The sequence below is a fragment of the Hypanus sabinus genome, chromosome 30 (genome assembly GCF_030144855.1).
Source record: "Hypanus sabinus isolate sHypSab1 chromosome 30, sHypSab1.hap1, whole genome shotgun sequence".
Classification (NCBI taxonomy): domain Eukaryota; kingdom Metazoa; phylum Chordata; class Chondrichthyes; order Myliobatiformes; family Dasyatidae; genus Hypanus; species Hypanus sabinus.
In genome coordinates, this window is record NC_082735.1 from 25,228,798 (window position 1) to 25,256,355 (window position 27,558).

At 41.1% G+C, this 27,558-nt stretch overlaps 1 protein-coding gene across 1 annotated transcript; it reads right to left on the reverse strand.

Moving 5' to 3' along the window:
- Nucleotides 1–1,082: 1,082 nt before the first annotated feature.
- Nucleotides 1,083–22,864, reverse strand: gja9a (gap junction protein alpha 9a). Its single transcript, XM_059954430.1, has 2 exons — nucleotides 18,517–22,864; nucleotides 1,083–9,720 (listed from the first exon to the last, which is right to left on the reverse strand). The coding sequence occupies exon 1, from the start codon at nucleotides 20,046–20,048 to the stop codon at nucleotides 18,519–18,521; it is 1,530 nt and encodes a 509-aa protein (XP_059810413.1). The 5' UTR covers nucleotides 20,049–22,864; the 3' UTR covers nucleotides 1,083–9,720; nucleotides 18,517–18,518.
- Between the last annotated feature and the right edge of the window lie 4,694 nt (nucleotides 22,865–27,558).

Consider the following 27,558-nt stretch of genomic DNA (forward strand, 5'->3'; position numbering starts at 1 on the left):
TATTACAATAAAAGGAGTTTATGTAAGTGATTCAGGAAATTATTATAATTTTTAGAAAGTTTTTCTGTACATCTATTGCTTTGCATATTTTAACTTGGTTTTATAAGAAACTATTGACAGGTGTGAAGCATGAATATATAATTTTAATCAGTGGGTTGTGCGTTGGTGTAAGATCCATTACCATTAAGCCATGTTTCCAAAGTGCATGTCTACGGCAAAATAATAATTCTCTTTTACAAAGTAGTTACTGATTTTTTTTCCCTTTACAATAAATCTTTTATTGTAACTTGCATCTCTTCTCTTTTAAATTGCATTTTTAGGTGGTACGGTGAGGAAGCTGTTATTTGTTACGGCTTGCGAAAATCACTGATTCCACGGAAATCCGTGCACCCCCTCACCATTCTGGTTAATGGGATCTTTACTGCTGATCCTTTACAAAGTTGGTTAAACATTAACATCTCATTAAACATCACAATCCAAACATTCGTGGAAAAACCCTGCAGTATTTCCAAGTTGGAAAATTGTCCCTAGACATTAATATGACAACGAAATGAATGTTGGTATTCCTGTGACAGCCGCGACTAAAATTCAAAAATTCTTCATCGGAGTATTCTGAGATCACAAAGGCACCAAAGTCCTTTGAAGTATAATAGCCCCAACCCTACCAAATTTCTATTTATCACATTAAACTCTTTACTTGAAATCTCCAATCAACTTTGAACTATAGATCAAAGTTACTGTTGACATCCTAGATCATTACAGTGAAACTACAGCCCCTTGGTTCCATTTATTTCTATCCAGTCATATATAGTTACCAGTAGTGGTATTCCCTTTTATTCCCTTAACATTACATCAAATGTTTCCAAGGATATGTTCTTGGGTTTTTTTTAACTTAAGTACTGATCCGCAGCTCTAAATTTCATTCATCCATCACTTCAGTGCTTTGTCTCCCAACAATACATATTGGTTAAACTATGCCAGAAATGCAAGAGATTCTGCAGATGCTGGAAATCCAGAGTAACACATACAAAATGCTGAAGAAATGTTTTTACTTTTGTATTCATTTCCATAGATGCTGCCTGACCTGCTGGGTTTCTCCAGCGTTTTGTGTGTGTGATGGTTGGCATCAGTCTGTCTGGAAGGACAATGGGTGATGATCATCATCACAAGCCTGGGCGTAAGGTATGGACATCCTGAGATTCCCAGTCGTCAAGATCCCCCTCTCAGCCTCACCACTGTAGTCCAATGGAAAGTTTATGAAGCAAAACGTTTGGCACCAGGTTGGCTGCAGGAGCTGCCAGAAGGATGTTCAATGACGTCCAGCCGCCTTAGGGGCTCCACTCTGGGTTTCTATCTGGGTTTTACTCCCGTAGCCGTCATCTCTCCCGAGGCTGCCCACAAGGCAGTGGGGCTATTTACCCAAAGCTGGGGATCTGGTTCACGAGCACCAGGGCATGTCCACACACCGGTGGGCCTGCGTGCTATGTGAGCAGGGGCCAGACTCCTTCCCTGCCTCCCTGTCCTCTATAGTTCAGCCTGAGTCCGAAAGGAGTTCAGTTCCCGCGTGTCGCCAGCAAGGAGGCACTACATGAGGCTTGCTATTGGAGAGGCTCTGTACTAGCAGGGTGTTAAACTATACCATAATTTTTAAATTGTCATTTTTGCTTTCTAATCTCTGAATATTCTCACCCACTGTATTATTCCCCTCCCCCCGATCTAAAAGCCTTTGGGATACGTGGGTATGCGAACTCCTGTGCTCATTGATCAATATAGTTGTTCTAATTTGGAAGCTGTTTCTCAGGCTCCCTAGATCCTTTTTTCACTTGACCTTTTTTCTTAAATTTTCTCCACCAAGCCTTGTGCTGTTTTGCCCCTCTTTCACCCTTCCAGGTTCCCTTATCTCTTGAAGTGTTTGAAGTGCTGTCAAATCTTCTTTTGCGGTTTTGTGTCACATTTTGATAACGCCCCGTCATGTGCTTTGGCATTTGCTACCACATTAAAAGCACTATGCAACTGAAGGGTATTGTCACTGCATATAAATCCAAATCTGTTCCCTTTTCATTTTGTTCAGCATTGGGGTAGGTTGCAAGTTCACCTCAGCAACTGTCCCTTTCAGCGTTCCAGATATCATTAGAGGGAATCATCACACAGGGATGATCTGTAGAAAAAGTGTGCATTACTACAGCTCCTGGTGGAGTTGGCTTTACCACCATTCACTCAGGGAATGACACACAGCAAAAAGAGAAAAATATATATTTTAATATGACAAGAGTGGGAAAGAATGGAAGAATATATCTACTAAGATACAGCCTTCAGTAAACAAGTTAATATTTCAGACCGTAAAAAATTGGAGCAGAATTGGGCTATTTGGCCCATTGAATCTGCTCTGCCACTTCATCGTGGCTGATCCATTTTTCCTCTCATCCCCAGTCTCCTGCCTTCTCCCCATATCCCTTCATGCCCTGACCAATCAAGAATCTATCAATCTATCATTAAAGCTAAAGAAATTCCTCCTCTTTGTTCTAAAACGATGCCTGTCTATTCTGAGGATGTGTCCTCTGGTCCTAGGCTCTCCCTGTTCTGTTTAAAATGTGACAGTCAGCAAATTCCTGCTTTATCACCGAATTCCCAGCTCCATGGCCTCAAGAGCTAAATGAATAACAAAAACATTTTAGTTTCAAATTTGATAGAACAAGACAGCAAAGGAATGTCAGTTTACCGTTCACGTAGACAACATAAGGCTGTACACATTAACATGGCTTACTTTATCTTTATTTCATCTTATTAACTTCTACAAAATGTTGTATTGAATTTGCGTGAGTAGCAACACTCGACATAATGGAGAATAGGGTTATGATAGGTATCAGAAATTCCAAATGGACAGCCTTGATTAATCCTTCTATACTTGTGTTAGGATCATTAACCACATATTCCATTCCTGCACTCTTCAGGACTGGTAGAACAGGAAGAGTGTTGGCGAGAAGGGCATCTTTCCAGCACCAGTGTCTTGCTCCCATTCACTACTCCAGTTGTCTTTCTGGCTCTTCATAATATGGATACCTCCCTTGTCTTGGTTTGGAGGCTCACGTGCCTCAATGAACTGGAGAACTATGTTGGCTGGAGTCAGGGCTTCGTGCTTTGGCTCTTGGTAAAGTCACCCATGCCAAACAGGTCAAAGGGTAGAGGCCAAACTAACCAGTCCTCTAGGTTCAGTGTTTCAGCTCAGAGCTATCAACCCCGACTAGTAAAACAAAGTTGTTATGGAAACGGCAATGAAGAATCATATCCGAGAGTGACGGTATTCCTGAGTCTCCACCCAGGACTTACTTGACTGACAGTACTGAAAACCAAGGGGAAGCAATGACACACACAATGGAAGAAGCCCTGAACACCGCCAGAGATAAAGGACCTTCATTGCTGCCCGCTACATAACAGGCAGTCAAAAAGAAAATGAAACCCACTTTATGCTATGCTTGCAGCAAGTGGAATCTGGCCCGTAGAAACTGAGTTGTGACCATTTCAAACCTAACTCATTCAGAGGATATCTGTTGGTCAATGATGTGTTTTTAGAGATTATAACCCATTGAACACCACCAATAAGCAAGTAGAATTGTGAGTGTTTTACATTAATGAATACGCACTGATGCGCCTCTAAGTACTTTGGAAGTTTTACTCCCATCCAAGTTGCATTTATCTCACTTTGCAAAAAACCATCGACAGCAGCAGCTGTGTGGAACTTTCTCCTGCAAAAAGTTGTGGATGTTGGAACAACTGAAAAGTTCATTATCAAAGTTCATACTGTGTATGTCGCCATGCACAACCCTGAGATTCATCTGTTTGCAAGCATACTCAATAAGTCCAATAACCATAATAGAATCAATGAAATAGTGCAGACAACTGTGTGAAAACAAAAAAGATAAAAGAAATATAATCATAAATAAATAAGCAATAAATATCGTGAGATGAAGGGTCCTTGAAAGTGAGTCTATCTGTTGTGGGAACAGTTCAGTGATGGGGCAAGTGACGTTCTCCCCTCTTGTTTCAGAAGCTTGATGGTTGAGGGGTAATAACTGTTCCTGAACCTGAAGGTGTGAGTCCTAAGGCTCTGTACCTCCTTCCCAATGGCAAGAAGAAACCATGACCTGGGAGATGGGAGTCCCTGATGATGGATGCTGCTTTCAATACCGGGATCAATAAATACTTCTTTAATGTCGGTGAATGAAGAGCTAAACAAATCAGCCAAAACTTCATTAAATGGCAGAAAAAAAAACCCTGAGGGGCTTAATGGCTTACATATGTGACGAGATTTAAAATGTGAAAATAGAATTCTTATTTTTGACCCATACAGAAATATGAATCAGTTTCCTCATAACTTCGCGTGGTTGACTTTCAGGTTCCTGGTAAAATGAGCAAGTTTACTAAAAGGGATTTTCTGAGGTTTCCTCTAAAAGCTTCACTCTGATCATGCAGTACTCATTTATGTAAAGCATAGACATTCTGTTCTTATCAGAAGTTTTTCTGTTACTATGGCACCTTTATATTGGAGTGACCAATAGAAATTCTAAAATAATTTCTGTCAAATTGTGATTGTGGATGTAATTGTGGTAAATCCTGGAGACAGTCTCTTCCTGAATTTGCTTTCACACAGATGGTATTTGATCAATTACAGTAACTACCTCTGAAGTGCCTGACTAAAGTCCAACGTTATCTTTCGTAGTTTGTGTAACACTTGCAGTATCATTAATAAAAGTGTCATCACCAGCTGCAATTAGGGTAAAATGAACTGTAACTTAAGCAAAGCATTCCATCTGGTTCATTAATTGGTAATTCTAAACCTGAATCAAAACAAAAATCACATTGATTGTAGATGCAGGCTAGGGTCAATACTACATTGTGGAAAGATATCACCAACTTCATTTTTATCTCTTCACATAATCAGAGATGATAATGTAGACTAGAACAATGAAAGTGTCACAAGAGAGAATGAGTTAGCTAAAAGGCTATTCAAGACATGTTCAATAAGACCATAAATCATTGGAGCAGAATGAGGCCACTCAGCCCATCGAGCCTGCTCCGCATTCCATCATGGCTGATCCCAGACCCCACATAATGGGGAAAACAAACCAAAAAGTTGAGTCAATTATTATTGTGTTGAATGGTTTTGTTGTGTGTTATCAGGTTATTGGTTTGAGATACAGAAACTTCAGCTTTTATGACTAATACTGACTTTGGCCATAATCAAGAGATACAGTGAACATATAATCTGTTACTTTAATGTTATAAAATATTCATGCTGGACTTTTCTCTTGTTTAAATGACTCATTAAATGAGAAATATTGTATCACTAAATGAGAAAGAAACAAACGTGCTATTTTTGTAATTTTAAGAATTTTGAAATAGTGAATGCACCCAATGTATCAGATTGCTGAGGCTGCTGTCAACAATTCTAAGAGCAACAACCCCATTACTGTACAAAGGAAAATAATAACACGAATCCTTTTGTTTATTAGATCACGTGTTTCTCCCTGTTGGAGGCAACTTATTGGACAAACAATTCTTCAAACTTCTAGTGGTTCCTCATTGTTGAAGCACAACTTTTTTTTTATTATGCTCCCCAGTTTCTCTGAAGGCTTGCTCCAGAGTTTAGGTATTTGAGAATGCAACTTGGTAGTTGAATCATTGTTGGGCAGTTCTTGAATCACCACCATCTCATTACAACAGGATGGGCAGGAGAAGGACAGCAGACGTTGTCAGGGGGAGAAAAAAATAAAAATGTTGCAGCCAAGCCTACTGCTCCTCCGAAACATTTCCAGTTTCGAGGGAGGCAGATTTGGCAGAAGGGCAGCACAGGGAGATATACCTTTTCCTAATGTACACCCTATCTTGTAGAAACAAAAAAGGATATTTTTTAATTTTAAAAAAAGCATCAGTCTGATTTTAAATTGGGAATTGTTTCGTAGATTTGTAATCACAGGAAGTTAGTAAGCTAAACCTAGATTTTCAGGATGATATTATTCTTTTGTTCATTATGTGCCATATCGTATGACATGGGTGATCTTGGTCTTTTTATGACCATGATTGTTCTTGACATTGTTATTATTAGGTATTGTAAATTTCATTTTTTTAGCTGATTATAAATATAACAACTACGTGTAACATGTTGTAAGGTTTCACTGCTAATGTAATGGTTTCTCTGTAGCAGCAATGTTTGGGTTATGACTGGAGATAATGCGGCGTTGGAATGTATGCCATCCAATGAGAGGCAGATTGTTCTTTCTTGTGGGTCTGAGAGAAGGGGTTTTGCAGTCTTTTGTTCAGCGTAAGATTGAGAGAGGAGATGCCAGAACGGGGAAGTTGTCATCTGCAGGACAGAGTGGACTTGGAATGGGGTCGGTGGTCAATGCCCTGGGAGAAAATCAATGGAGGACGAACAGACGGGAAAACCGTGAGCTCCAACATTGCGAAGTAGACTGTTTCATGAGAATGGGCCCCTTTTTTTGTTGTTTCTTTACTAACCCTATAGTCAAAGGAAGGATTATAAAGCTCAATCATTTAATTGCACATTGTGTACAGTTTGTTATTTTGTGGTACTGATTTGTAACAGGGGACACATCCCGTAGCATCCGCCCATATAAGATTTCTCACATTTAATTGCACATTGTGTACGGTTTGTTATTTTGTGGAACTGATTTGTAACAGGGGACACATCCCGCAGCATCCACCCATATAAAATTTCTCAAGTTTGGCTGGGTCAAAGGCTGCCTTTCCCTTGAGTAAGCTGCTAGCCAAACCTAAGAGTTACATAGACAAAAAACTTTATTAGTGACCTATACCAACAGTCCCTTTATAAAACTATTTTGTTGGGTGGTGAAAATCCATTATTGTTATGTATTAGTACAACCTAAACTATTACAATGATACTGTTGCAGTAAAATAGGGAAAATGGCAGAAATAAGTTTATCACCATTATTTTTCTAAGTGGTGATATAGCTTAAATGTTACTTTTAAAAATACACTCATGGTCATTGTAAAGAGTCCATAAGATTATTCACATAGAATAAATCTGTATGCAATAATCCTAGGAGTCATCTGAGATCAGATGTATTAGGAGATATCAAAGAGGGACAGGCAGACCCCAATGTATTAAGCATTTCGGAAAAATGGTTCTGAAAGAGAACATGCACTTTTAATGAGACTACTCCTGAGAAGTATCACAAAGACGAGAAAATCTGCAGATGCTGGAAATCCAAAGCAAAATATGGGAGGAACTCAGCAGGCCAGGCAGCATCTATGGAAAAGAGTAAACAGTCAACATTTTGGGCTGAGACCCTTCATCAGGTCCTGATTTTGTGTGTGTTACTCTTGAGAAGTGTTTGCTTGGTAGCAACACAGCTTGCTTGCATTTATAGCATCCTTCATGAAATAAAAAACCCTTTGATACATTCCAAAGGAGCTATCAAACAACCCTGACACATAGTCTCAAAAGGACCTATTAGGGCAGTTTACCAATCTGTTCATTAAAGAATTGTATCTTAAGTAATGTTTTAAAGGACATTGTGATAGGAAAACAGATATTTATTAGTCAATTTCTGACCTTAGTCTTGGACCATTGACGTTGCGGCTACCGACAATGGTGTGATTAAAATCAGAGTTGAACAACAGGGCAGAAAGGAATACTTAGTGAATAGTGGAGGCAGTAAGGAGAGGTGAGGTTGTGAATGAATTTTGAATTAAATCATGGTTATAAACTGGTGCACTGGCAAAATAGAGCAACTAACACTGGATTGCTGGGAGCGCATTTTAGTGTGAGTTAAGATGTGGGTAGCAAAGTTCTGGATAGATAATGTGTAAGATAGGAGGCCATTAGAAAGAAGAATGAAATAGTGAAATCTGAAGGTAGCACTTTTTGTCAACAGGTGAGCTGGAGAAGGGGCTAAGTTAGACAATGTTACGGAATTGAAGGCAGGTGACCTTGCTATTGACATAGATATGGAGTTGGTTATGACACCAAGGTACAAACATCATGACTATTTCAGATAGATAAAGGAAAGTTGGAGTACTTGGGAATAGAATTTATGTTGAAGATCAAGGGCAATAGGCTTTACCAAAATCTACCTGGAGAAAATTTATGCTAATCATGAACAGGATGTCTGACAAACGTCAGAGTTCAAAAGTCGTCGTGCTGATGCCACTGTTAACATTTAAAAATGTTTGTTCATTTGATGTAACTGCAAGAAGGCAAGTAGATAAAATCTAGGAGGAAACAAGAGTAGATACTTGCGGGACTCCTGAGAAATGAGAACATGAAGACACGTCATTGCAGATGATCCTCGAGATAGATCTGGACAACCAATGATTGAAAAGCACAAGGATGTCTCTGATACCAGGACGACTGGAGGAAGATGGTATTGCCAATCATGGCAGAGGTTGCAGACTGGTTAGGAAGAATATAAAAGGTAATCTGCCGTACCCAGAACCATGTTGGGTGTTGCTTGTGAGTCTAATAAGGACTATTTCAGTTTTGTTGCAGGGACAGAAAAATGATTGGAAGAAACCGAACACAGAATTATGGGAGAAATGGGCATGGAATTGGAATTCACATAGCTTCCAAGAATTTTTGGCATTGTTGTTAAGTGAGAGACAAAGCAATAGTTTACTGAGTTAGAGGGATCAAACATGTTTCTGAAAAGAGAAGAGTTGAGCAGAGCTTTGAAAGGGAGCAGGACATCCCAAGTATCAGCTAATGCAAGGACTGTCATGGAGATCCAGTGCAAGGGAATTTGGAGAGTGAAAAATTAATACTCAGGGGATATTTCCTGAAAAAAAAAGGTCTTACAAAAGGCATGAGAAGAAACAGGATAACAACTAAAGATGTGAATTCAATGTTAGGACAATGTAGATAAAACAAAACTTCATTTTATCATTGCATTACTGTGAACTGTCAATGGGTGTGGTGATAAACAAGCAGAAGTGCTTATCAATACTTGTTCACTGGTAACACTAGAACCTAAAGAAATTGTCATAATTAAAATGTTAAAACATTATCATAATCTTTTTAACTCAGTGTTAAATTCTCCCTGGCTTTTGGTTTTCCCAAAGCGTTTATCAGTTAAACAACTTCCTGCCAAGTCTTTGCATATGGCTGTCCTTACATGACTTTCAGAGGTAGCAGCAGTGTGGTAGTTCATTAATTTTAATCGTCTCTGGCTGTCTCTGTGGGGGAGTTGCTCCTCAGGAGATTAGAAGTCCCTGGATATGAGGTGAGCACTGAAATCCACCACCTGGCATACTGTAAAGTAAAATTGACTATCCACTGCTCTCAGCACTATCGTTCACTGCACCAGCCTCTGAGGCCATCTTTGCTCTATCATCAATATTATATCAATTCTACAGCCATAGTACGGCATGAGTATCAAGTCGTTCCAAAATCCAGATGGACAATTGGAGCACAGTTGACAGAAGCTGCATTATAAAACTGACTGCAGCACTTTACTTCCTTACAAATGTCAGGTGAAAGGAATACCTCCACAGCCCTTCAGCGCAGTGAAACGAGAGAGCTCTCTGTTCTTAGCCCATTAAGCATGGGACTCTCTGCGTTCCCAGTGAGTGGAGAACATACAATAATTCATTCCAGTTCAAATGCAAAATTTCAGCAGCTCCTAAAGCCATTGGTCACTGACTCTGCTTTTTCATAATGGTTAAGAGCTGAAGTACTGTGATCTGAAAGGGAAGAAAAGGAGAAATGAATGAACACGCCACAGGAACCAGGCAACCTTAGCAATTATCTTACAGCTGAAGGATGAGGAAGAATAAATTGCCACATCTTCCAACATGATGTAGCTGCAGATTAATAGCTGAGTCAATTTTAGTGTTTTCCCAAGTAAGATCATGCTAATTACAGACAAACTTGTGGATTTAAATAAGTTATTACATCATTTAATTACATTTATTCTTGGTTCCTTGGGGCATTTTTCTGTTTTCAAGACAGTTCATAAGCATACAATATGCACACAGTTATTTGTTTCCACCATTTTTGTCCATTAGAAAGATTTTAAATGTTTAGTCCTGATGAAGGGTCTCGGTCTGGAACATCAACTGTTTACTTTTCCACAGATGCTGCCTGACCTACTGAGTTCCTCCAGCATTTTCTGTGTGTTATTTTGGATTTACAGCATCTGCAGATCTTCTCGTTTTAAAAATACTTAATATTGAATCTACTGATCACCATCAGAGTTCAGATGAGATACTCAATTATTGATTAATTAGATTCTTAGAAAGTTTTGTCTTTGAGTAATCAGTGTTATTATATTCACATAGATAACACTGGAAATACTAAGCTCTGAAAATAATCCTTTTCTTTACCATGTTGTTCGGTCAATGATAAAAAGTGTTCATAATGAAATGAACTCTGGACCAGCCAGTTCATAGATATGAGGGCATCTGTGAAATTTTTATTATTGTTGTGAATTATTATTGTTGTTCCTCTCCACACTTTGTGGGAAATCAGCCAGCAAGCTTTTCTTTAGAATTCGTCTGTTTTTTACAGATGGAAAGCGTGTAAGGAGCCGGCCGGAATTGAACCCAGGAGCACTTGCCTCGCAGTCCAGTGCTGATGCCACTACACCACCGGCCAGTATAAAGAATGAATACTTACTTCCTAAAGGAAGACATCCACCTATTTATGCAGAGGCGAAAAAACCAAGATCTCCCAAAGTAGAATATAGAACATAGAAATCCACAGCACATTACAGGCTGTTCAGCCCACAATGCTATGCTGTCCATGTAGCCTACTCTAGAAACTGCTGAGAATTAATCTCCCACGTAGCCCTCTATTGAACTCCATATACCTATCTAATAGTCCCTATTGTATCCGACTCTATCACCATTGCCAGCAGTGCATTCCACCCACCCACCACTCTCTGTGTGAAAAACTTACCCCTGACATCCCCTCTGTACCTACTTTTAAGCACCTTAAAACTGTGCCCTCTCACATTAGCCATTTCAACCCTGGGAAAAAAGCCTCTGTCTATCCACACGATCAATGCCTCTCATCATCTTATACGCCTCTATCAGGTCACCTCTCATCCTCCATCGCTCCATGGCGAAAAGGCCGAGTTCACCAATTCTCATAAGGCACACTTTCCAATCCAGGAAACATCCTTGTAAATCTCATCTGCACTCTCTCTATAGTATTCACATTCTTCCTATAGTGAGGTGACCAGAACTGAACACAGTACTCCAAACAGGGTCTGACCAAGGTCTTGTATAGCTGTAACATTACATCACAACTCTTGAACTCAATCCTACGGTTGATGAATGCCAACACATGCCTTCCTAACAACACTGTCAACCTGTGCTGCAGCTTTGAGTGTCCGATGGACATAGACTCCAAGATCTCTCTGATCCTCCACACTGCCAAGAGTCTTACCATTAAAAATATATTCTGCCATCATATTTGACCTACCAAAATGAACCACTTCACTCTCACCTGGGTTGAAGTCCGCCTGCCACTTCTCAGCACAGTTCTGCATCCTATAGATGTCCCACTGTAACCTCTGACAACCCTCCAGTCTATCCACAACTCCCCTAACCTTTGTGTCATCAGCAAACTTACTAACCCACCCTTATGCTTCTTCATCGAGGTCATTTATAAAAAGCACAAAGAGGAGGGGTCCCAGAACAGATCCCTGCGGAACACCACTGGTCACCAACCTCAATGCAGAATATGAACCATCTACAACAACCTTTGCCTTCTGTGGGCAAGCCAATTCTGGATCCACAAAGTAAGGTCTCCTTGGATCTCACGCCTCCTTACTTTCTGAATGAGCCTTGCATGGGGGACCTTATCAAAAGCCTTACTGAAAATCCATATACACTACATCCACTGTTCTATATTCATCAATGTGTTTTCTTACATCCTCAAAAAATTCAATCAAACTTGTAAGGCACAATCTACCCTTGACAAAGCCATGTTGACTATCCCTTATCAGATGATGTCTCTCCAAATGCTCACAATCCCTGCCTCTCAGGGTCTTCTCCAACAACTTGCCCACCACTGAAGGAAGATTCACTGGTCTGTAACTTCCTGGGTTATCTCTACTCACTTTCTTGAACAAGAGAACAACATTTGCAACCCTCCAATCCTTCTCCCGTCCCTATTGATGCTAAGATCATTACCAGAGGCTCAGCAATCTCCACCCTCACTTCCCACAGTAGCCTGGGGTACATCTCCTCTGGTCCTGGCGACTTATCTAATTATAATGATTTTCAAAAGCTCCAGCGCGTCCTCTTTCAAAATGTCTCTGTGCTTAAGCGTTTCAGTCCACTGTAAGTCATCCTCACAATTGCCAAGGTCTTTTTCCCAGGTGAATACTGAAGCAAAGTGTTAAGTACCTCTGCTAACTCCTCTGGCTCCATGCACGTTTCCACTATTGCTCCTGATTGGTCCTATTCTCACACGGCTTATCCTCTTGCTCTTCACATACTTGTAAAATGCCTTGGGGTTTGCCTTAATCCTGCTTGCTAAGGCCTTCTCATGGCCCCTTCTAGCTCTCCTAATTTCATTCTTAAGCTCTTTCTTGGCAACCTTGTAATATTCTAGAACTCTTATCAGTACCTAGTTTTTTGAACCTTTAGTGAGCTTTCCTTTTCTTCCTAACTCGATATTCCACATCCTTTGTACACCATGGTTCTTTTACCCTACCATCCTTACCCTGCCTCAGTGGAACATACCTATGCTGAACGCTATGCAAATGTTCCTTGAACATCTGCCACCTTTCTGCTGTGCATTTCTCTGAGAACACCTGCTTCCAAGTTCCTGCCTAATAGCATCATATTCCCCCTACCCCAATTAAATGTTTTCCCGAATTGTCTACTCTAATCGCTCTCCAGCACTATGGTAAAGGAGATAAGAGTTGTGATCACACCTCCAAAATGCTCTCCCACCGAGAGATCTGACACCTAACTAGGTTCATTTCCCAATACCAGATCAAGCACAGCCTCTCCTCTAGCTAGTTTATCTATGTGTTACGTCAGGAAACCTCCCTGAACACGCCCCTTGCTCTCAGGAGATGCCGGTCAATATTAAGGAAGTTGAAATCTCCCATCACTTTCACCATTTGATTCACTTTCACTTTTGTTTTAGAGTTGCACATCAATGAAGGTGATTGATGGATAAATCAAATGATTTAATCGAAGGATAAAATAAACTGCGAGTAGCACAACCCACCGAGCTTAAAATTCAGCATATTGTGAACCTTAACACGTTATCTCATTCTTCGATTCCAAAACTCTAAGTCAACAAACCACACAAGATCACAAGATTTCCTTACTGATGCATTATGAATCATTTTCCCTCACCCCACCTCCGCCTTTATTCTTCCACCCTCCTACACACCGCATCTAAGCTGGAACAAGGTTCAATATCTTATTTAGAGATTTACTGGTTTCTGTCTTTAAGAAGGCTCTTCAGAATGCTGCACTGTACGGTTTGCCTAAGTATTCCCAGATGTATAGCTGAAGGTAAAGCAGATCATCCCTATTAAGTAGCGCAAGATCCACAGTGAATTGTCTTCTTTGATTCAGAACTGGCTTGCCCCTAGGGGGCAGTGGTTGATATGACTTACTCTGGTTGGAGGTCTGTGATTTGTGGTATTGTGCAGGGATCCATACAGGGGGACCTCTAGGTATTTTGCCAGTCTCCTATGCTATCCACAGCACCACAAATCTTCATATCATATTTGGGAAGTGACTAATCCATCTATCTAAGTTATGGCTTTATATAGATAGATCAGGGGTTCCCAGCCTGGGAACCATGGACCCCTCGGTTAATGGTAGGAGTCCATGGCATAAAAAAGGGTGGGACATAGAGATTAGAAGAATAGAGGGGTATCCGGTAGGGTAATTCTAGGCAATTTCTAATGTAGGTTACAGGTCTGCACAACAATGTGGGCCGAAGGGCCTGTAATATGCTGTAGATTTCTATGTTCTATGTTCTAACCCCTGATTATAGATAGATAACCTGGGTGGATGATAATGTAGCTTTGCCGATAATATGAAGACGCAAAGCAACTTTGCAGATGAAACAGAAACTGGAAAAGGATACAAGAGGACCTTGATCATTTGAAGACCTGGGCAGAGAAACGACAGATGGTGATTAATCAAGCCAAATGTGAAGTGTTGAATTTTGGGAGATCACATCTGAAGAGACAGTATGCTGTTAAAGGCAAGATCCTTAACAGTGTTGATGACCAGAGGGACCTTGGGGTTGAAACGGATAGCTCCCTGAAAGTGGCTACATGGGTTGATAGGGTGGTAAGAAAGGCAAGTGGCATTATTAACCAAGGAATTCTGTTCAAGGTTCAGGAAGTTACGTTCCAGCTTTATAACACTCAGGCTAGTCCTCACCTGGATTACTGCTTTCAGTTCTGATTATAGGAAGGATGTGGAGGATTTGGAGAGAATGTAAGAGTTTTATCAGGATATTGCCTGCATTATATGCGTGTCCTACCGGGGAAGTTGGACAAATTTGGAGTTGGGGGGGGGGTGTTGGTCGCTATTTCTGGAATGGCCAGGGCTAATACGAGCAAAGCACATGGAATGCTGGTGGGAATCAGCAGCCTAGGCAGCATCTATGGAAAGGAGTAATGATTATGTTTATGAAACATCTATGTTTCAGGCCAAGGTGCTTCATCAGGACGGGAAAAACAGATGAGAGGTTAGAGCAAGAAGGCGGAGGGGAGGGGAGGAAGAAGTACAAGGTGGTAGTTGACAGGGGAAACTGGGGAAGGGGGAGGGGTGAAGTAAAGAGCTGGGAAGTTGATTGGTGAAAGACATAAAAGGCTGGAGAAGGGGGAAACTGATAGGAGAGGACAGAAGACCACAGGAAAAAGGGAAGGGGGAGGAGCACCAGAGGGAGGCAACAGGCAGGTAAGGACATGAGGTGAGAGAGTGAAATAGGAATGGGAGTGGTTGGGCGGGGGGGCAACTACCAGAAATTTGAGAAATCGATGTTTATGCCATCAGGTTAAAGGCTACCCAGATGGGCTTGTTCCTTTGCTGTGCTGTTCTATATGTCCGAGCGACTTAAAGAGCCCAAAGTATATGGCTTGTCAGTGGCAAGAGCTTCAATTCTCTGATCTCAGTTACATATCTGTTCATGTTTATATTGAGTAAAACATAAAGAGATGCCATTGAGTGAAAATAATCAGGAAAGAAAGATCAGAAAAATGCATACTTCAGGAAGAATTTATTAAGGAATTTTTGGCAATGGATAGAAATGGGAAAGTCGAAAACTGGGATTTTCAGTGAGCGTTCCAAATCCTTAATATCCTTACCCGTTCTTCCAAGAAATATATAAAATATAATACACATCTCCATTATAATGAAGTTTTGTTTTCTCATTCCTGTAGTAGACCCCAAGTCTGTTTACATCAAACCAGCTCCCATTCTCCACTCATGGCGCATTCCATCATTGTTTCTCATATACAAAAATGAATCTGAAAAAATTATTCTAGAATTTCCACATAATTGTGTACAATCAATATTGCTTCATTCTTACATGACAACTGATGATAGTAGAAGTAAGGCACACAAAATTGCTGGAAGGACTCAGCAGGTCAGGCAGCATGTATAGAGAGGAATAAAGAATCACCATTTTGGACCAAAACCCTTCTTGGATGTTCAATCACATGCAGATGGAGCATTTGCTCATAAGCACCTGGAAAACATTTGCCAGTATCCTCATTCCAAAACATGACCCATTTCATTGAAGCCCTCTGGTCTTGCTGGGAAGCAGACTACATTTCAACAGATGGCAGATCATTATAATTGGACTTTTTTCAATGATACACAAGTACCACTTAAGGTGGCAGTAAGATGTATTGATAATAATAAAATTAAAACAGATGCACTGTGCTTCTAATATGCAAATTTTCTTTCATTGTAACACAATCTGTCAAAAATCCTGTATTTTTATTGCAATATCAAATTTGGTCCATCAAACAGCATGATCAACCATTTAAGGAAAACCTTTGATACCCTATTTGCAAATTCAACACATATTTCTAAAATTAATTTCTACAATAAACAAGTTTAATTCCTTGTTGTGTTCGTCTAAATAGTATTTCCAAGAGGACCAATTAGCAAATTGCTAGAAGTTTGGCTATCAGTCCACTAACTAAAGGCTTGCACTCTCACTTTATTCCAGTAGATGGCGCAGTTCATAAGCATGTTGCTGATGAGCAGGTCAGTAACCGTAATCACCTATTTAGATTAATAATACGCTTAGCAGCAAGGAGGTGCTTATGACTTTATCTTAAATGCACTTCATGAAAGAGAAACAGCTCCTGCCCTCGCCTAAAATCACAATATTGCACGTGATGGTGAGTCCGTGAAAGGATTCTGTAGATGCTGGAAATCTTAACACACATATCATGCTGGAGGAGTTCAACAAGTCATACTGCATCTATGTAGGGGAATAAATGTTTTGGGTGAGACCTTTCATCGGGACTCTGTTGATTGTTTATTCCCCTCCATATTTCCTCTGCAGCATCTGGATGCAGTCTACATGTCTTTGCAAGGCCAAGGTTGTCAGATTCTTCATTAGTTAGGGCATGAAGGAATACGGGGAGAAGGCAGGAGAGGGAAAATTTTTCAGCCATGATGAAATGGAGGAACAGAGTCGATGAGCCAAACGGCCTAATTCTGCTCCTATATCTTATGGTCTTATATGCTGTCCGATTTGCTAAAATCCTTCCTTTAAATGAGATGAAAGCTTTTACTTAATTGCAGCATGCTGCTTTCAGACAATCTTATTAAATGAAACTATCATCTCAAAGATAAAAAGAATGAAATGTTTAGAACATTTGGTAAGAAATAATGAAATGTACTAGGCTGATTATGAAGTTTTATCAACATTATACAAAAAACGTAAAATTGAGAAAAAAGATTCAGAATCAGACTTCTACATTTCATAATTTGTTCTTACATTTCCTCAATCGAACATGTAATATGTTGAGCCAGTTGTTAAATTGGTGTTCATGGTGTCAATGACAGGCACTTACAAAGTTAACCGGTTGACTCTGCAGAAAATTCAATTAATATCCACAATTTCATTCATCATATTGGTTGCTCCTTATAAGTAGTGTAAGAATTGTTTAAAAACTCCTCTGACAAAATAAATGGTGTTGAAATTTTTTAAAACAAGAGAAAATCTGCAAATTTTCAAAAACTAGTTTATTGTTGTGAATCATTTCTGAAACTACTCCCTTAATGATCTACAGCTTTCTACAAAAGAAATAATGAACCTAGCTGATGAATTCAGTTGATCCAAATAACTTTCCTCATCAGAAAGCAAAGAAAAACTTTTTTTGAAAATCCCTTTCATGATATTATCTGAATAATCATTATATTACTTTGTCTCTTTGGAGCATCCTTGGATAATCTTCAATCAGTTGCTTGTACTGCACAGACCAAACTGTACACAGTGTCTGTAACAAGCATCTTGAAAGACTGCAGAGGAACACATGTCCTCCTGAAGTTAATAATCAAAACTGATATCTGATAACCATTTTGGCAAGCCTGCACTGTGGCTGATACCAGTTTCACACTTCAGTTATTGGTCTGTTAAAATGTATTTGCAGCACTGAGGACTGTGTCCAGCAAGGCCAAAGATTATGCCCATGTCTATTTCAGTCTGCGCTTTCAACACTTCAGACCTGAGATCCCTCAGCCCCTCTTTCCATGCCGGCATCAGCTAACCACTATTTCCTAAATATTTCTGTCAGCTGCTGACTGATCTGCTGTGTTTTCCCAGCTTGTTTTTAACTTTTATTTCCGATTTCCATCATCTACAGTTTTCTTTAACTTTCAATCCCTAAGTTGCCTGTTTGAATTATAAACTGGAGGAAGACTGCAAAGCAACACACACACACAATGCTGGAGGAACTCAGCAGGTCAGGCAGCATCTAGGGAAGTGGATAAACAGTTGAAGTTTGGGGCCTAAACCTTTCTTCAGATCTGGTTTGGAAAACGTGAAGTGCTTATTCAATTCCATAGATGCTGTCTGACCTGCTGAGCTCCATCAGCATTTCAATAGACAATAGGTGCAGAAGTAGACCATTCGGCCCCTCGAGTCTGCACCACCATTCTGAGATCATGGCTGATCATTCACTATCAATACCCAGTCCCTGCCTTGTCCCCATATCCCTTGATTCCCCTATCCATCAGATATCTATCTAGCTCCTTCTAGCTTCCTGTGTAAGCTGTTGACTGTGCCTGACACAATGGGGTTTCTCAAGGGAAAATAAACGTTTGAAGTTCAAGTTGTCTTAATATGTATAGAGTACGAGTCAACCAGAGGTTTGGGCAGTGGAGATATCTTGACCAGATTTTCATAGGGCATCAAACGACCCTAATCCGAGGGTAAACTAAGGATTTGAGACAACAGAACCTTATATTGCTATAAAAAAAAACCCAAATTGTATTCAACAGAGATAAGGTATTAATTAAACTAACGCTCATATCTGAAGATCGGTGGGAGCACGCCTGCCGCTGGCGTTACTTGCCAAAGACATTCTCCGTGAGGGAGAGAGCGCCTGGGGGCTGTCGCCGTTCCCGCTCTGCTTCGACTCTGAGCTGGATTCACAGATGGAATCGGGGGTGTCAGATCTGCTGGGCCGTTTGAGATCTGTTTTCGAGGCCGCCCTGGACCAGGTAGCGCCGAAGCCACATCTCCCCCTGTTACTCGGTTCGGACTCGGTGGCCGAGCCACTGCGCTCTGCCACCGTGGCGCAGTTGAGAGTGGCGCTGACTCGCCGTGGCCTGCGACTGGAGCTGGCCGAACCCACGGTGAATGCAGCTATACCTGCGGGGAGGGTCGGGTACAACACTCCGGCCGTCGATAGTTCCGCCTGACTGGCTGAATGGGAGCTGCCAACAGGAAAGGAGGCAGCGGTTGGGTGTTGCAAATCTTCGCTACAATGGCTTGGGTTCTCTGATCCACTGGACTTCTTCTGCCGCTCACTGGCGCTGGAATGACAGTTTGTGTTAAAGTGATTCGCCACTGGCTCCTGCTCCTCAACTTTCTGAAACTGTTTCTGATCACTTTGAAGGGCTTTGAACCCAGGCGGCGGCGTAAATATTGGATACATGGCGGACTCCACTGGTTTCTCAAGCAACAGGTTGTAACAGCTGGGGGCAGTGGGGATCATTGTTAGCGAAGGTCTTGAGGTGGGGACGCAGATTTGCTGGACGCTCGAGGTTTTCTGTGATTTATTTATGTAGAGATCCCTCACGTCTTCTTTCATTTTGGGGTAGTATCCAAAAAGCCCCAGCTCAATCTTCTTACAGCCTAAATGGATGATTTCCAGGATGTTCAGGGACAGGGAAACCGCGGCAATGCCCAGCATAAATACCATGAACACTGACTTCTCGGTGGGCCTTGAGACAAAGCAATCAACGATGTTGGGGCAGGGAAGCCGCTCGCATTTGTACAGGGGATCCAGCTCAAGTCCGTAGAGCAGAATTTGGCCCATCATAAACCCTACCTCGACCACAGACCTGGTGAGGATGTGTAACACGTAGGTGCGCAGGAGGGACCCTCTCAGGGGCGCTTTGTTCAACTTCCTGCGCTCCAGTTGCCTTAACTCTCGCTCCAACCTTCGCCGGTCCTCATCCATCGCTTCAGTCTCTTCGAGTTCGCCCTTCAACTCGACCTTCTTCTTCTGCCTCTCTTTTTCCAGAGCCCGGAGCCTGTACAGCGCATGGCCCATGTACACCAACGATGGCGAAGACACGAAGATGACCTGCAGGACCCAGTAGCGAATGAGGGAGATGGGGAAAGCTTTGTCGTAGCAGACGTTCCGGCAGCCGGGCTGTTCCGTGTTGCACATGAACTCAGACTGCTCGTCGTTCCACACGTCTTCAGCGGCCACTCCGAGCACCAGCATGCGGAATATGAAGAGGATGGTCAACCATATTTTCCCAACAATGGTGGAGTGAACGTGCACTTCCTCCAAAATCCCCCCCAGGAAATTCCAGTCGCCCATCCTCACGGTTTCTTTTCAGTGTGGCATCCTGAAAACGGAGATGATTGTAATGTCAGCAGTGCAATTTGATCGACGGATAATAATCCCATGCTTTTCAATTGACAGGTTTGTTACGTGAGATATTGAGTCATAGAGACAGACAGCAGAGAAACAGGCCCTTGGGCCTGTCTAGTCCGTGCTGTCATTCAAACTGCCCTACTTCCATCGATCTGCTCCTGGACCATACCCCTACCATCCATATACCTATCCAAACTTCTCTGAAACTTTGAAATCGAGTTTGCATGCACCCACTTGCTCTGGCTTATGACCCTCTGAGTGAAGAAGTTTCCCCTCATGCTCCCCTTAATCTTTTCACTTTTCACCCTTAACCTATGACCTCTAGTTGTAGTCCCATCCAACCTCAGTGGAAAAAGCCTGTTTTCATTTACCCTGTCTATACCCCCTCATAACTTTATATAGCTCTGTCAAATCTCCTCTCAATCTTCTACATTCCAAGGAATAAAGTGCTAACCTATTCAATCTTTCCTTATAATGTAAGTCTTCCAGTACTCCTTCAACTTAGTAGCATTTTTCGTGAGGGTAGGTAACCAAAGCTGAACACAATACTCCAAATTAGGCCTCAAAAGTGTCTTATACAATTTCAACATATATTCATAGTTGGGATTAAATTACAGATCATTGTCTGGATGGGACAAATGATTCTTTGATGGTCCCCTATTTTATACATTAAGAACACTCCATTGCACCAAAAGAGATTGACAAGTTAATTTTCTGTAAACCATTTGACAAAATTATACTAAGGAGTACCTATTTAAAGTACCTGTTACCAATAAATACCCTGGAACGGAGACTCACAACCTTTTTCATGTCATGAAGCTTTACAATTAACTGAGAGGTTGGGAACTAGATGGCCCTAGAATATATGTGGAACACCCAAGTCAACTATTCAGCTAAATAATACTATTCGGAACCTGTCACATAGATGGAGTTAAATCATAACCTCACAAACTAATAATCAACATTTTAATAATCATTGTTACAAATGAGGGAAGATTATGAATTATTTGGAAATTAAATATACCTTCTTTGTCCCTACAATCATCTTCGATACATTCCATATATAAGTGTGCATATTTTCTGCCTTGCTTTTCATCACAATTCCTTTGATGCACACTGGATAGAAAAATAATTCTGAGGTGCTTTAAAACATAGAACACAGCAGAATACAGTATTGGCCCTTCAAACTACCCTGTTGGCCTGGCCTGTATAGACCTACTCCATGATTAATCTAACTCTTCTCTCCTACGCAGCCCATTACCCTCCCCTTTTTCTTATGCCCATATGCCCATCTTAAGTATCTCTTAAGTATCCCGATTGTATCAGCCTTTATAAAGTTTAATTCATCTTGGAATTGAATATGTTCACAGCAGAAATTCAGAGCTCAGATGTATACTAAAGTTAGAAGGGTGAGGGAAGAAATCATACGAGGCTTGTATATAAATGGACAGGTTCATAGGATTGTAGCAATAAGGAAAAAGTTCCCAACAAAGATTTTTGCATAAGTGGAGCTCGCTAAGACAGAGAAGTATGATTTTCACTGTGAACATGCAAGTGCATTTATGATTAATTGTGCCTGATTTGAATTCTAAAGGTGTGAGTCCCGCTTTGTCACATATGCTGCAACAAGATTCCACAATATTCTTAAAATACCGACACTCAGATTACCATATGTCATAGCAGTTTTTAAAGGTCAAAAGACAGATGGAATAACAGCACATTGCCAAAGCACTCTGCATCTTAATGTTGCAGTGCCAAGAAAACCTGCTCTAAGTCATTTTACTTCAACTTGAAGAAAGTTGGGGAGACCAGATGGGGCAAAGGGTGAATCAGTAGTTGACTGTAGGTGGAAAATTGGGTCATGAATCTCCTGTGGACTAGGGATATTAAACTGGGGGGAGAACCAATACAGAACACTTGTTCCATACTCAACCACATAACTGCCTCATCAGCATCAAATGCCTAGAGTTTGGAGAGGCCTTTGCTGGAAACCACATTTTTAATATAAGATTTGTACTTTTTAACAATCTCATGTATTTTTTCACAGTATGTGGTGGTTCATCCCCACTCACTGGCAGAAATCAGTATAGCAGCTAAACTACTGGTGTATCATCTTTCTCATTTTTCATTTGCTAAGTATTAGCACATTACCCATGTGATGTAATTGTTTTAATTGTGTAGACTATTAACTAGTTTATTTATATCTAAGAAATCTTGGTTATCTGGGTTAAAAAATGTAACGTATTTTTCAGAGGCACCATCTTTTGATTCTTTATTCTTTAGTCATCACATTCACCTCTCAGCATCATTTCTCAGCTCCTTATTTCATTGTCTTAGTATTTGTATGTTTGATTGCAATCTAAAATACACTACTGTTAGAATCAAAATTGCTCACCATTTTTGACTACCGGAAAAACCAGAAGATCAGGAAATAAACAGAGATAAATGACCTTCTTGGTCACACTGTTACGTAGCTTTGGGATATTGTGTGACTCCTTCAGCAACCCTTCTATTTAAGCATGTCGGAAGACTGGAAAATCTGACCTGAAAACATTTTCTTTCATGTCAGGTACACACAATTGTTAATTGTTAATATACCACAACACTATTGTCAAATTAAAACACTAAAGCATAAATAGTACTGTAATAAGCTATACCTCATGCTTTTCAATGTACTTATTATCTGTATTAAAATGCCTTTTATGTCATCTTAGTGATTTGGCACCTAAAAGAATCTATGATTTAAATAAAATTCCACATGGCTGCATCATTATAGTGAATGCTGTTCAGATGTACCCAAATGCAGTTTTCAGAATATAACAGGCACTGACCTTTGTTAAATCCAGAGAAGATGCTGACTGCAAAATGCAAGCTCATTCAGGTTATCTGCCCATGATATAGGTTCGGCAATCCATTGACAAAATGGGGGCAAACCGAAAGGTACTTTTACAGTAGAAGCCTGTGCTAAAGTAATGCCAAAAGTGAGTGTTCTGATCTCTGTCACTGCAGCATTTATACAAAAAGATAAATCAATTTGCATTGGATTGTGTTGAGGCCACAAGAGGAGTCAACACCCCTGTGATGGTGAGATGGATGCCTGGAGGATATTCTACCCTACCTACAAAACAATTAAACTGAAACACTGCCACAAAAAGAAGAAAGAGTTTGCATTCATATAGAATCAAGCTCCTCTGAAATTTTCTGAAGCAATTTATGCATTTCTAAGTAAAGGTGCGGATAAAGTGGGTTTTGTGAGGTCCTGGTTGTATGCATTGGATTAGCTGATCAATAATGGTATATTTCAAAATCAGGAACAAATCAATCGGTCACATCCAGTTTTACACTTAACTGAATAGTCCCCCTTTTTAATTCAAAAATACATAAACACAAGAGATGCTGGAAATCCAGAGTAACACAGGTATAATATCCAGAAACATCCTCACCAAGGGCCTCGGCCCAAAACGATGATTGATGAATGATTATTGATGCAAGCAGCAGGTTCGATGGACCAGCATTTGGTTTGCATTCAGTTCATGAGGTTCTCCTGGGTTTCTTAATGGTGTACAGCTGAAATGACAATAGCAGAGAGATCTTGGAACACACCTGGAGAAGGCAGTGAACCCCCAACACCAGGAGTAATACAGTCAGCCTTTGTGAAGGACGAAGAGAAATGGAATGACCTTATGAGAACAGGCAAGGTCAGTAAACAGATCCTCAAATACAATATTGAACCAGCTCGTTTCTAGCCTCAAGCACCGCTCCATTTACTCCATTCCCATTTCTCTCCTCCCAATAATTTATACAAATTAGCACTTGTCCTCATTTGCCTCACCAAACATATATTTGAGGCCTTCGCAACAGTTTAGCAGCACTATAACCACTTCGAGCACTGCACTAAAATTGATCTTTTCGTATTCTAATAGTGTTCCTCCTTGCAAAAGTTGTGTGTAGTTTATGTTTAGCATATGATTTTCTCATGAAGGCTACTTAGCTGAAGCTATGTGCCTGCGATGCTGCTTCAGTTAAGTTTTCATTACACATATGCATATGACAATAGGCATGACTCTGACTTAAGGTGGAGAAGAAATTCTAACTTTGTTTTAACAATAGACAATGCTGGAACCAGATCAGGCAGCATCTATGGAAAGAGAAATGTTTAACATTTCAGGCTAGCACTGGGAGAGAGAAAATAAGTTAATTTTCAGGAGCAGAGAAGATGGGGGAGGGATTGGTAGAACAAAGGGAATATCTCAGAATTCATGACACCACGTGAGTCAATGTACAGTACTGTGCTAGAGTTTTAGTATCATGTATATAACTAGGGTGTCTAAGACTTTTGCACAGTACTGTAGTAATTTTATGTATTACACAGTGCTGCCGCCACAAAAAACATGTGAGTGATGATTAACCTGATTCTGATCTGGGTCTCTGTTGTGGACTGAGAGTGGGAAGGGGGCAGGGAGAGGGGAATCATGGTTGGGAAAAGGGGAAGGGAGAGGGGAGGGAGCGGGAAGCACCAGAGAAACTTTCCATAATGGCCAATAAACTGGTTGTTTGGATTCAAGCGACCTTGCCTGGTGTCTCAGGGCTGAGTCTGTCTGCACCCACACCACCCCCACCCCTGACACTCCTTCTCCACCACCTGTCCCACAGCCCTCCCATGATGCTGCACCCTCAATATTCCCAACATCCTTTGCTCCTGCCGGATTTACAAACTCGCTGTCCGCTCTACATTGACAAATACAGTACTGTGCAATAGTCTTAGGCACCTTGCCTATATATATGTGCCAAAGACTTTTGCACAGTGCAGTAGTGAAGTAGCAGTTAGAAGCTTCATGGTCTTTGTAACGTGTTGTTAATACCAATGCCCAGCTGACCAGACTATGCTAAGTGAAACACTAGATGGAGCGTTGCCGCAACAAAACGCCCTGGGTCTACGCGTCTGAAGTTCACTGGGTAAGTCAGAGGCCCGATGTCCACCGGAGGCCTGCACTGGGTTTGTGCAGATGGGTGGGTGAGAGGGAGGAATGGGGCTTGTTTCATGGTTGTTGTTTCATTGCTTGTTGTGCTCCATACTGTTCTGCCAAGCATTTTAGGCACGCTACGCTGGCGCCTGACTGTGTAGCAACACTCACCAGCTGTCCCCAGCACATCTTTAGGTGGGTTGCTAACACAAACAACATATTTCACAGTATGTTTTAATATACATGTGATAAATAAATGAATCGGAATTGGAATCCTGGCCTTGCACTCTTTTCGTTGCTGCCTTTGGGTAGGGGCTGTAGAAGCCTTCAATTTCATACTACTAAAATGAGGAAGTCTGCAGATGCTGGAAATCCAAAGCAACACACACAAAATGGTGGAGGAACTCAGATGGCCAGGCAGCATTCATGGAAATGAAAAAAAAGGTAGCCAACACTTTGGGCCGAGATCCTTCCCAGAAGGGAGGGGTAAGATGTCTGAATAAAAACTCTAACCTTTCACTTCTTCTCACCTATTAGTTCCCACTGGGTCCCCTCCTCCTTCCCTTTCTCCTATGGTCCACTCTCCTCTCCTACCAGATTCTTTCTTCTCCAGCCGTTCACCTTTCCCTCCCACCTGGCTTCACCTATCACCTTCCAGCCAAGCCTCTTTCCCCTGCCTCCACAATTTTTATTCAGGCATAACTCATGTTCCAAGTATTATTTCATTTGCAGTTTTTTCTTCATTCACATGTTGGGGTTTGACAGTCTTTATCTGTTTACATATAGCTTTTTTCTGTAAAATTCTATTGTATTTCTTTTTTTCCCCTGTAAATGCCCAGAAGAAAATTAATCTCAAGGCAGTATATAGAAACATATAAGTACTTTAATCATACATTTACTTTGAACTTTGAACATCAAATGAAAAGGAAAATATATCAGCCAAAATGATGTCAGTCAGAACAGCAACACACACACAAAATGCTGGTGGAATGCAGCAGGCCAGGCAGCATCTATAGGAAGAAGCAATGTCGACGTTTCAGGCCAAGATCCTTCGTCAGGCCAGTTCTGATGCAGATAGAAGGGAAGAGTTAGGAGTAAAGCTGAAGAGTTTGTTACTGAGCCCAGAAGACTGCATCACCTCGATGAGTTGCTTTGCCTCGAGCTTGTGAGGGTCCTGGCTGTTACAATCCAGGGGGCCTCAGAGAGGCAGCTCAGACCAAGAGTCAGATGGGTAATCAAACTTGCTTTGTTTTCCTTCTTAGAGCAGGAAGTACTGTGCACCAAAGAGTAACTATATGATTAAACTATCAGTTAAATGTGGAAAGGATTAATGCTTAACATTAAAACTTACAACAAGTTAAGAAATACACTCTGTGGCCACTTTATTAGGTACAGGAGTGGAACCTGATGTAGTCTTCTGCTGCTGCAGAACATCCAATTCAAGGTTCGACATGTTGTGCATTCAGAGATGCTCTTATGAACACTGATGTTATAATGCATGGTTCTTTTATGCCTGTCAGTGTGAACCAGTCCAACCATTCTCCTCTGACCTCTCTGATTAAGGAGGTGTTTTTGCCCACAGAGCTGCTGTTTGCTTGATGTTTTTCTTTTGTTTTTTTTTGCACCATTCTCTGGAAACTCTGGAGATCGTTGTGTCTAAAAATCCCAGGAGATCATCAGTTTTTGAGATACTCAAACCACCCCATCTGGCACCACCAATCATTCCATGGTCAAAGTCTCTTAGGTCATATTTCTTCCAAATTCTGATGTTTGGTCTGAACAACTGAATGCCTTGACCGTGTCTGCATGCTTTTATACACTGACTTACTGCCACAAGATTGGCTGATGAGATATTTCTATTAATGAGCATTTGTTCCTGATAAAGTGCCCACAGGGCATATGAGTTGAAAGCAAACCATGGCAGTAATAGGAGTAAGATGCAGTAAAATGTAAATAAGGTTGAGAGAAGGTGTTGCCAGGTTTAAAGGACCTGGGTGACAAGCAAAGATTAAATAGGTTAGGACTTTATTCCTTTGAATGTAGAAGATTGAGAGGAGATTTGATGGAGGTATGCAAAATTATGAGGGGTATAGACAGGGTAAATGCAAGCAGGCTTTTTTCCACTGAGGTTGGGTGGGACTGTAACTGGACGTCATGGGTTAAGGGTGAAAGGTGAAAAGTTTAAGGGGAACGTGAGGGGAAATTTCTTCACTCAGAGGGTCGCAGGAGTGCCAGTGTAAGTGGTGCATGTGAGCTTGATTTCAACACTTAAGAGAAGTTTGGATAGATACATGGATGGCGGGGGTATGGAGGGCTGTGGCTCCAGTGCAGATCAATGGGAGTAGGCAGTTTAAATGGTTCAGCACAGAGTAGGTAGGCCAAAGGGCCTGTACTTCTCTATGACTCCATGAGTAGTGATCCACGTAGCCTCCACCATTGTTCAACCAAGCACAACAGATCGTCTGCCCTGAGTGTTTCCCTCATGCACC